At 36.6% G+C, this 12,413-nt stretch overlaps 1 protein-coding gene across 1 annotated transcript in view; it reads left to right on the top strand.

The window, feature by feature from the left end:
• LOC111054392 overlaps positions 1 to 11,441 on the top strand; it is a 152,778-nt gene extending 141,337 nt beyond the window's left edge. Inside the window, exons 16-17 of the mRNA XM_039435778.1 lie at positions 8,515 to 8,557; positions 11,164 to 11,441. Coding sequence (XP_039291712.1) covers positions 8,515 to 8,557; positions 11,164 to 11,441 — 321 coding nt within the window. The remainder of the gene's footprint in view (positions 1 to 8,514; positions 8,558 to 11,163) is intronic.
• Positions 11,442 to 12,413: the final 972 nt, after the last annotated feature.

Below are 12,413 nucleotides of genomic sequence, written 5' to 3'. Positions count from 1 at the left end.
TAGTCGCGCCCTACTCAAATCACACGAGCAGTCGCGTGTTGTACTTTTTACAACATCCAATTTTTCAAGTGTAGTTATGTACTCTGTTTACTGTCAAAACATATTAATTAATCGTATAATTACTTTTTCCATCTTCTTGGATTATTTGACGCCTATGAACATTTGGATGATTACCATTTCATAGCCCAATGAATAAGTTACACCAAGCAAAGCCATCAATTCTGTGTTATTGGTTTGTTTACAGTCTCCGTATACAATCTTTCCCTATCTTATGCACATTGCGACTTATGCACTGTCGCGACTAAATGGCACCTAAAGACTGAACCATTGCTCGGTTGATACTACAACTCGGTGGAGTGATGGGGAGAAAGTTTTGGAATGCATAGGTGACTCATTCACTGACATCACCCCATCCAATAGTTTTGTGCACAAAAAAAACTGACACTGTTGTACTTTTACAACAGCGCGACTGCCGGAGGATCAAAAATCACGCTTTCCATGTTATTAAATTGGAGCAGGCCACACCGAACCCGCTCCCGCAGAGAGAGTACCTCGGCGGTACAGTAGTTCTACTTCGCCGTGCCAGGCGAACTTTTAAAACGTCTGCTGGTGGTACTACCGCCGAGGTAGCGAGCTCGGTCTGGCCTGCACAATTGAATAACATGGAAAGCGAGTTTTAAAAGTTCGCCTTCGGTAGCGCAAGCGCAGGATACCGAGACTCACACGTGACAATGAGTCATTCGCATGTCTACAGCGACGCAACATTTTGTGTTGGAGTTGAAATTGAGCTGTTGTCATTTCACGTTGTCTTCCAATAATACATTCATTTTCAATGGGGAGCCTGATTGAAGAAGTGAGGAAACGACCAATATTAAATAAATAAATAAATAAATAAATAAACCTTTTATTGCAACTTTTACAGTATTTACCTATTGGTACATAGTAAAAATAAAATAAAATTTTCATGGTTGCAAATCAGCTTCCGCTGAGGTTACTTCTTTGGTTGGCACCAAATGAAATATGAACATGATAGATAACATTCACTTTTGAAATTTAGTCTTTGTATAGCCAACACCGCCGTACACCTTCTTCATCCTCTCCCATTCCGTCCTCTCCTGTGCTACCCTCTGCCATGTTGCTCCACCGCAGACTCTCCTAAAATTCCTCGTCCCATCTGTTGGTTGGTCGTCCTCTGCTTCTCTTCAGTGTTCGTGGATACCAGTCTATTATCTTCTTTGTCCATCTGTTGTCTTTTGCTCTCGCAATATGTCCTGCCCAGTTCCATTTTCTTTCTACTATCAACCGTCCTATGTCCTCAACCATTGTCTCTTTGGATATCCATATTTTCGTCTTTTTATCCCTTTTAGTAAACTCCCAACATGATCCTTAGCATTGCTCTCATACTAGTTCTCATTTTCCTGATAATTTTTCCTGTGAGAGTCCATGTTTCACAGCCATACAACATAACTGGGATTATACACATCTGAAGTAATTTTCGCTTATTTTCCATAATAACCGTGGAGCGGAAAAGGTGATTAAATCTTTTAAACATTGACCATCCCAACGCAATTCTTCTTGTGATTTCTCCCCCATTGACCGTCTTTTCCAATTCTTTGCCCTAAATATATGAAGCTGTTGACATTTCCGATAATTCTTCCTTGGTTCAAATCAATTACTTCATCTGCTTGACAATTGAAACTCATAACCTTTGATTTTTCAAAATTTACTTTAAGGCCTATTTGTTTTGTTTTTCCATCATCTCCTTTAACATATCCTTAACTTCACTTGCACTTCTTCCTATAAGAACAATATCATCGGCAAATTTCAAGCAGTTCAACCTCTCCCCATTGATATCCATGCCTCTATCTTGCCAGTCTAAATTTTTGAAGGTTGTTTCTAAAACGGCATTAAATATTTTTGCAGATGGAACATCACCTTGTCTTAATCTTCTTTTCACACGTATCTCTTCACTCTCTCCTCTTACTGAACATTCTAATTTCATATTCTCATATATATATTTAAAAATTTGTAAATATTCATCTTCAACACCAAGTCCAGCTAACGTATTCATAATAGCATTGGTTGTTACACTATCGAATGCTTTTTCAAAGTCGATGAATAGTAGGACCATTTGGAAATTGTATTCCCTCGCCTTTCGTATCAATTCCCGCAGTACTAAGATATTGTCTAGTGAAGAGAAATTTTTCTTGAATCCGGTCTGATCGTTCTGTGTTGCGGCATCTAAATTTCTTCCTATTCTGTATGTTATTATTGCAATGAAGACTTTGTAAATTGTACAGAGGAGACTTATTGGGCGATAGTTCTTTACTTCTTTTCTGTCTCCCTTTTTATACAGTAGTATTAGGTTAGCCTTCAACCATAAATCAGGAACTTTTCTATTTTTTAGACATATATTAAACAACTTAACTAGTATACTGGTTACAGCTCTTCCTCCCGCTTTTATTTCTTCATTTGTAACTCTGTCCGGTCCTCCCGCTTTTCCTTCTTTTAATTTGCTTTTAAATTACTTTTTAATCACTCTGCTGATGTGTCTGTTTCAGGCCCCTGTATACTATATAATTTTTCATAGAAGTTACAGATTGTCCTGAGAATACCTTCTCTCTCTCCCTCGCCAGTCTCATTTTTCATCGAGATCATCATATTGGTGCCTAGCTGTTGTCTTCTCAATGTTTGTTTAATACTTCCTCTTGATTTAATTGTGTCTTCTAATTCTTCAGTTTTCTTGAGCGCTGTCCATTCTTTCCATTTTCGCCTTATTAATTTAGAAATTTCAGTGAATTCAATTCTATCCCTATCAGACGTTTTCAGTCTTCTCCTTTTTGCCAAAAGTCTGATTATCTCTCTTGGAGTTGAACGTCTTCTGTTTCCTTCTCTGTCGTTCAAGGTATCACTTGTACTTTTAATAATAGCAGATAGTTTACTTGATATGTCTTCCATATCGGAGCATTCAGTATTCATTCCATGAGCTAGGTTTTCTTCCAATTTCTCTTCAAATGATTTCATTTTTAGTGCTTCTGAACTCAGTCTCGTGCGGACTTTTTTGTTGAATCTTCTTCTCTCTTCTATTTTATAATCATCTTAATTGGTCTATGGTCACTTCCTATGTTAACATCATTCTCTACGTCCACATCTTGTACAATGATAAAAATGTGTCTCAAAGGAAAGGTAACAAAGGAAAACCTGGGAAACGCCAACGAGAGCAATCGTGGCCCTGGAGAGAAATTGGAAGCTCCTGATGAGAAGGGATACGAGCCAGAGGGAGAAAAAGAATAGGAGAGACTTTTCAAATTTCGAACTGCGCTTTCCAAATGAATGTTTTTGTTTTTATAATTAATACTGATAAACAGTAGGTACGAGGAGCTGTAGAAAAGAGACAGATAGTTCAGCTTTTTGACAGTTGTTAATCTGTCCCATTGACCTTCTTCCCGAAATAATAATAATTGCCGGTTGAATTATTAATCTCGTCAACCAGATGTAATAGGTCATACTATTTCCTATATATAATGTTTTCACTACAGACAGACTGCTCCAATAAAATGGCAACTTTGAGCAAGCTCTGATACAGAGCACTCCTTGATACAATGCCGATTAAATAAGTTGGTACTCCTGTTCGATTCAAAATGTCCAACCGGCCAATACTATTACGCTGAGGGACGATTATACGGAATTTACACACCACTACTAGCACACTAAGACAGCGATAAGATAAATAACAGCTTGATGCTTGTTATAATTGTACTCGAAAATCAGAATCTTGGTTAGACGACAACTTTAGTTTCTTTATAATAACTTGTACTCACGTGAGATCGCCTTTAATAAAACTTTTAACATGAAATATTCACATTCACTGAGCTGAAAAATTTCAAGCATCAAAACAAATAAACTTGTTAAATTACTTCAAAATACAGAGCTAACACTTTTATTACCTTTCCACTGCAAGTCAAACTTGCCAACCCTTGCCAACGACCAATATTATGGGATTTTAAAAGCGACAACTATAAAGATGATACGGGAAAAGATAGAGAGTGGACGAGATTTCCAACATATCTATTGCAAAAAGAAAGTAAGTACTACCACGTTCTTCCCCCACCACTAGAGAACCACACTCATCAAAACAAAAACAAAACCAAAGTACCGCCAGCGGACGTTTTTTGGTGTTGTCTGAACTACCACCGCGGGAGCGAGTTCGCTACCTCTAACAGACGTTGGTGTGGCCAGTGTTTTAATCCTCCAATTATACTTATGCTTTTTCCAGGCCTAGTTCAGTTACTAATGAAATACACAAATAACAACAGATGAACAAACTGATAAATAAAACGTACATATAGGGCTATAAAGTTCAACATGAATATGTCTCTTCAGGTTTTCTTCCTTTTTTGTGAGTTGAGATGCCAAGCTCTGCCAAAGTCGGCTCTAGCCATAAGGCATGCTCATCCGCAAGGTGAATATCCCTGAGTCCCCCTTCATATAATTGAATATATTGAAAGAAAAAACAATATGAAAATCTTGAAGTACCCTTTATTTTTAAAAACTTTAAAACAATTCAACAACTAGTTTCGACCCTAACTTAGGTCATTTTAAATTGACATTGAATTTACATTTCAAATGACCTAAGTCAGGGTCGAAAGTTGTTGAACTATTTCAAAGTTTTTAAAAATAAAGGGTACTTCAAGATTTTTATATTGATTTATGAATATTGTAGCCCATGTGAGTGGAGTGTTTTCAATTGAATATATAAATGATACATCTACTAGTCCTGAACTGGCATAGATGGAGATGAAGTGCTTCTATGGAAAGTTGAAAAGGCTTATTAAGGGCTGGTTTCCGAGCTCGGGATTTAGCTAAGTTCAAGACTTCAAACAGTTTCCAGCTGGAGTCAAAAAATTGGCTTTCCGAAACGGGGCGTAGTTGTAGTCATTGTCATAGTCACGTTTGAACTACATTTCGAAAAAACTAGAAAATTGAACTCGAAATAAAATAAAGAGAAAATAGTTGAAGCTTCAGCTATTTTGAATCATTTAGGAATGTTCAATTTTCACACACACACACACACACACACACACACACACACACACACACACACACACACACACACACACACACACACACCACACACAACACACACACACACACACACACACACACACACACACACACACACACATCGATTTTTGTTCCTACGATATTTTGCCATCCTTATAAATTCTATCAGATTAAACGGTACTTGACAAACATCATTCTGTTTGTTAAAAGTCATTATAATAATTCTAATAGAATTTATAAGGACGGCAAAACATCGTTCGAACAAAGATCGATGTGTGTGTAGCTAGCTTAGGCTAAGCAGAGAGAGCTTCTATACTAGATTGTTCATTCTTTGGCCTAAGTGACTATTAATGTAGGGAATTACTCAATCTCAATTGATATAAATTATGAATTATTCCACTGTAGGCTACTTACAGCATCATCTCTAGAAATTGTAGTCATCTTGAAAAACGTCTCTCCTGCACAACTGAATATACTCTCAGGAATAATATTCTCTGTTGAGTGAAAATCTGAGAATGAACTCAATATTCAGCTTGGTTGTTGATCTGTGTTCTTTAGAATAATGCGAACGATTTCAATTTGTTTTATTGCCCTGTGACCCATATAATTTATTACGTTCACTGATATAATAATGTTAGCGGTGCTTCACTTTTACCAGATATAAGGGAAGATCTGACTTCTCTCTGCCTTTACTAATGCGTAACGTAAAATCTTGGTTTTCACACCATTCTTAAGATAGGCCTAGTAATAATAAATGAGCTTCTGATCAAAAACTCGAGAAATCTTACAGAACAGTTTAAGACAATACTCCAAACACTTAAAATTTTTGTTGAAGAAGAAGTCCGCAAGAAGTAGCTGCGGAAAAATTATGAAGAAGCGTCTCTTAGAATAACTTATGAACAATTCACCTATGACAGCCTCAGTTCAGCTCATAATAATAGAAAAATTACAGAAGAAATAAGACTGTAAGACTGTTTCAGATCACATAGAGCACCACTTCAGAAGTTTTTCTCAATTATGTTCACCAGATTGTTTAAAAATTTCCATAAAAAATTGCACTCACATCTGATCACTTCCATGATACCTTATTTAGGTGAGAATACTCTCTCTAGCAACTCTTCGATGCATTATAATGAATTAATTATTACCGAAAATCCAAAATGCTGTAAGTCACCCCGAGGACTTCTGCTTCCTTCGTATAATATAATGATGTGTTCATGAAAACTCTAGAACGATTCCAACAGAACAATAGAATTCCACAACATTCATGCTTCAGGTTTCAATAATAAGTAACTGATTTGAGCTCATAGAAGGTTCAAACCGATGTCAACATAGCAAATGCTAAGAAGTTTATGATTCTCTTGCATTTGGGAACATTGGTCCATTCCAGAGCATTAAACGTAATTCACCCCAGAAAATCACTACAGATTATAATTGTTCAAGATCACGGAAATATTATTTTTGAAAATACAAAATAACGATCCATTCTTCAAATTCTTGTCGGCGGTAATCATCAGCGATCACGAAGGTGACACTCGACAAATAATCAAGCTAGTAATTTGCAACGAGAAAACTGTAATTTGAATGATTGTCTTAGGATAATGCAAAAGTCATAGAAGACAGGAAAGTTTTCATGAGACACTATGTTTATGAGGATGATTGACAAGGGCTAAATGAGGAGGAAGGTTGAAATGATTGTCTTAAACTGTGGAAAAATATCGTAAAAGAAAGGAGAGTATTTATAGGACTCTATGTTTATGGGAATGATTGACAAGGGTAAATTGAAGAGGTAGCAGGCTACTTGAATGTCTCTTTCTAAAAATCACTGAATGAGTCGGGGATGGAGGAATAAGAGGTGTTCCAAGGTGTTGGAATAATTACTGTAATTAGAGAAAGAGATGATAGTCGAGAGGCTTTGATTTTGTCTTTGACAAGACGAAAAGTTACTTGACATTAATTGTAGAGATTTCCATGCTGAATCTTTTCCAAGTGAAATATTTCGTTTTGTATATGAGCACTGTTAGATTTGAGTTAGCCTACTCTTGGAAAGTGTAGCGTTTTCTACCTTTAACTAGTGTTCCTTTTTATACTTTGTGATTGTGAAGGTGGCTCAGTGCACTCATGGCACATTATATTCTTATCAGTCAATTTATTGACCGAAGCTGAGGTCTTTTAGTTTGACTCGATCGGCTTTTGTATGTTTGTTTGTACTGCACTTATTGTCCGATTTGGATGAAACTTGTCATAAAAGTACTTCGAAACAAGACGAGTGGACGTATATGAAGGTTTTTTTTTTAATTTTGCATCAATTTTGGATTATTCAAAAGTCTCATTTGAACACCAATATTACAATAAAAATCTGGTGTGACGCAATCACACAACTTTCCTTGTCGTTATGAAAATATCTATTACAATTTAAAATCAATCAGCTAACAAGATCAATTCTGCTATCTCTTCAATTGTAGAGATTTCCATGCTGAATCTTTTTCACGTAAAATATTTCGTTTGAAATGTATCTGAAGCCTGTTAATTGGAAATCTAAAATTAAACTTTGCATAGATGGGCCGGAGCTTCTGAAATTTTTACAGATACAATTTTTACAGACTTGTGGCAGTTGATAGAGCATATCAATGACTATTCTAGGTATATCGTTGGAGCCGTTTTTGAGAAAATTGCGAAAACCCCTTTTTCGACATAATTTTCGCCATTTTAGCCGCCATCTTGAATTGCTTTTGACCGAAATTGTTCGTGTCAGATCCATATAGATAGTGGTGTAAGGACCTTAAGTTCCAAATTCTTTAATTCTCAGATGAGACTTCGTGCACACAGATACTCATACACACACACATACAGATCAATATCCATTATCCACTATTTGGACTCAGGGGACCTTGAAACGTAGGCTATAGAAATTTGGAAATTGGGGTACCTTAATTTTTTTTTGGAATCAATACTTTCCTTACCTATGGTAATAGGGCAAGGAAAGTAAGAATCAGGATATAGAATTATTTATCATAAATCAGATGTCGAGTGGATTATCAATTGCATGCAATTAGTATCTCAATGTAACTCAGTAAGAAATCAGCTGTTGTGTGGACTATAATTTGCATGCAATTAATAACTGAAAGTAATATTGAAGACAATGATCTTAACCTTTCTCTGCTTTCAACTCGGACTGACCTGTTGCCAGTTGCCAGTATGTCTTGAAGGAGCTAAGCTTTTTATGTTGGCATTTCTGATACACCAGCCTCAACACCCATTAGTCGTTCTCACACCGATATCCGCCGACACGACAGGACAGGATTTACTTTGATGGGCAGAGGAGGCTGTAGTTTATAACTGCGCGAGGTCTACTGTTCACAAAACTACTAGGTTATTCATAGGCAATGATAAGTTCCTCATCATCGTATCATCATAACTTTGATTCACTGTATTGTGATATTTGTGCAGGACTTGGATACATTCATACCAACGTATGAATTAATAAACTCTGGTAAGTTTCTTTTTTCAGTTTGTCTTTCTCGACACGAATCATTCAAGTTCTGACGTTATTTTTGTGAATAACGGTTTGCCTGGCTTGGCCGCAGTCGGTCAAGCATGAGTGCAAAAATATAATATAACTCTGGTTGTGGTTCTTAGAATATAACTTAGATAAAATTCTTATAAGCTCGCTCAGAAGCTCCCGCAGTTCACTGCTCTTGGACAATTTACATAAATCTCTGGAACGTATTATTTCCAGAGATTTGATTATCAATGCGATATATTGCTGAGTAAACCAGCTAATTCTATTAAGAATAAAATCGGATGGTAACTTTCTTAATATTTCGATACTGATGATTCGATAAATAAATATGAGATTGGTCATGCATGGAAGTGGAAAATCAAATAAAGGATGAACCATAAAAAATTTGATACATATATTGTACAAGTAAATATCAAAAACCAAATAAATGTGGAAACATATAGAGCAACAAACACACACAATGAATATAAGAACAAATAATTATATCAAAAATAAAATATCACAGATTGGTTCACTACTTTTTAGCTCTTTAGCACGAAACGTTACCATGTGCTTTTAATTCATTAATAATATGCATTTATCTTCATGCAGATTAGGTATCGACTTGCTGCTGCTTGTCGATTTAAAAAATCTCACAGTATATCTTCTTTCCAAAAATTATAAAAATAATCAATTGATAAATCATTAATTATAAATATATTAATATCTATAGGTCTCAATATATTCCTCAATAATATATATATATCTCCTAGGGCTTAAGGTTCGGCCTCTGATGGGAGTAGATAAATCAATTTATCCAGTGTACAAGAGCTACATCATATCTTTACAAATTGTTAAATGAAATCAATGACAATGATTGAGTGAGCATATGTATATTATAAGATTGAAATTAAATATTCCTCTAATCTGTGCACCTTTGGATATGTAAATTTGATACAACTCTTATCCAATAAAATATATTTTTTGTACCTTTTTAAGACTTGCGCAAGTTTTATAATAATTTAATATTTATAAACTTTCCGACGAGCTAACTTCTTATATTTGTTTCACTCGAAGCACTGAGGGCGCCCTAACTTCATATATTTCGATAATTTATCACTCATGTGCTGAATTTTCACAAGATGTTGGCGGCGATCCGAATTTCCTGGTCGTCCTGGATTTTTGGTGGCCGAAGTCGTCCTCTCCAAGGGAATAAATAAATATTTAAATGACTTTCGCTTCAATGCAGCATCACTAAGTCATATAAAAAATTAATTAATGAATTAAAACTTTAACTCTTTCAAAAGTACAATTTAACAAAGGGTCTTGTGCTCTACAAAATTTAGTGTCGTTCCATAGTGGCGTCTAGCAGGCAAGTGGGCAGGTTCTACCCTTATTTTCTACAATTTCATTTCCGACTTAAAAATTTACATATATTTAAATAATTCACTACTATGCCATTAAAAGGATCAAATAGTCCGTGCCAATCTACTAAATTATTACCTATATCTTAGGTATAACATTTTATAATTTCTCGGACCATATCCGATACATAAACTGAGTAGTGATAATTTTCAAATTCTTATCATTTATAGAAATATTTATTTATTCATTTGAATCGGCTCTCTATTGCCGCCCATCGATTACTGCAATTTGATTGGTTCATGCAAATTCACTACTGTATCCATGCGCCTAGGAACATCCTACTTCCTTAATATTCTAATTTATTTTTATTTAGTGGTTTATGTATGTTCATTACAGATAATAAATATTTTAGGATTTATAAGTTGTTTCTCCCTCTACAACAATTAGCCATGTGCTTTCCAAAATCCTCTAGTTGAATACCATTTGTTTACAATAAATTTTTGCCAAGGTGTCTGGCTAGATTTCACATTATGCGACTTGATCGATTATTAGGTCGTCGATCAGTAAGTATTTTAAGCCTAACCTCAAATTTTCCAATACTTTTTATAATATAATAAGTAGCAAATAACATTCCTTTTCTATTCGGCTGTTCTAATTTTAGCCATGGTACCCGTTATTATCTAATCTTTCAATTGTTATCGCATTTGGCGATAATAGAATAGCTGTTTCACTTCAGACCTATAAAATTCTTCCAAATAGGGATTTTGCTTGCCTATCAAATTTTAATATGTTACAAATTTTACTTGAATTCTATTCTGCATATTATTTTGAGAGTTGGAAATTATAGTCATGAAAATAATTTTTACTCTGAGTAGATTTTTGCCCACACCGTTTTCTATCAGAATTCCCAGTGTCGCTCTGGTCCGGCTAGACTCAGTCGGCGTCTGGGGTGAGCCGCAATAGGGGACGGGATTCTTTGTGTGGTGTCCGTCAACCACCCTGGCTCGTGTCGGAGGTTGGAACAGGGCCTTGAATGCTTTGTTGAGATGATTCCCTCTTTTAGGAAAGAGGGGCCGTGCTTTCGCACTGCCTAACAGGGTCGGGTGAGGTGAGACGGGAGTCCAAAAACTCGGCCACTGTCTGTAGCTTTCAGGAATACGATCTCCGGGAGGGGAAAAGCGTTCCCAATCCCTATTGGATGTCCTCTCGCTATTTCAGTTGAAATTGGCAAGATAAAAGGGCCTTGGAACTGGGCTTCACTGGAGGTCACCGAGTCCAACACCTCGGTCACCGGCTGTCTATGGCTCCCAGGCATGTGATCTCCGGGACGGGAGAAGCGTTCCCAATCCCTATTGGATGTCCTCTTACTATTCCACTCGTAATCGACAAGATAAAAGGGCCCTGGAACTGGGCTTTACTGGAGGTCACCGAGTCCAACACCTCCGTCACCGGCTGTCTGTGGCTCTTCTCGCCAGCGCTGTACCTCGATGCCACACATGTTCTTCCTTAACTCCAGCTAAGGAAAGACGTATTTTGAAGTTGTAATATAATTACGTAGGATGTCTGCGGCTCAAGTTGCATTCACTCCGACCGTTTTCTGTTCCATTCAACAGCTCTAGACCAACTGATCAAACTGGCTCTCTCTTCTGCTCGGCGAGCCTCCCTTGGCAGCCGAGTGAGATAAGACAAGGGTGTGCGGCTTAGCTGAGCCGCTCGTTGGACAACAAGATCTTGTACAAAGATAACCGAGCATCGAAAACTAGCTCTAAGAGCAATTCCCCTCATTAGTAACCAAATACATCGTGACATAACATGTAATTGGTAAAGCGATGAAATTTCCAACGCGCACGATCGAACATGTCAACATGCCAGCCTCATTTATATGAGTGAGTGCGCATTCATCATGGGCCCGTAAGTGATGTATGATATTATATTTAGTGTATAATAGTGATTAGAACTATTTCAAGATCTTTTTGACCTTTTTTTGAAAGACGAACTTGTATACCTTTAGTAAAATTCTGACGTTACACTGTCACTACTTGAGTCAGGCAATCCTTGGGTGAAAGCACTACATGCTCATTTTGTTATATTTTGTTGTTATATACCCCTCCGCTCTCTTTGAGCTTAGTAAGGTCAAGTGAGCAAGTGAGAGTGGAGGATCAGTTGAGGAAGAAGAAGACAGGGAGGAAGATATAACTTAAGACAGCACAACTAAATTTCTAGTAAGTAGTTTCTCATTGATAGACTTATAGAAACAAATACACATATTATGACGTATTTTCTATATAAAGAATCTGGTGTGGCGCACTCACACAACTTTCCTTGCCGTTATGAAAATTGATCACCTGACGCTAGTGTTCCCGCGCATCACAAGTCTACTATTCAAAGATTTGAGCCAGCTGGTGACATGGCAATAACGCTGGAGACACACATGAGGTCTGCTATCTCTTCATAGTGAATGATTTAATAGAATCAACAATAA

This window comes from Nilaparvata lugens, chromosome 9 (assembly GCF_014356525.2).
Source record: "Nilaparvata lugens isolate BPH chromosome 9, ASM1435652v1, whole genome shotgun sequence".
Taxonomy (NCBI): Eukaryota; Metazoa; Arthropoda; class Insecta; order Hemiptera; family Delphacidae; genus Nilaparvata; species Nilaparvata lugens.
Note: the sequence above shows the minus strand (reverse complement) of the source record. Positions and strands in the feature narration are given on the sequence as shown.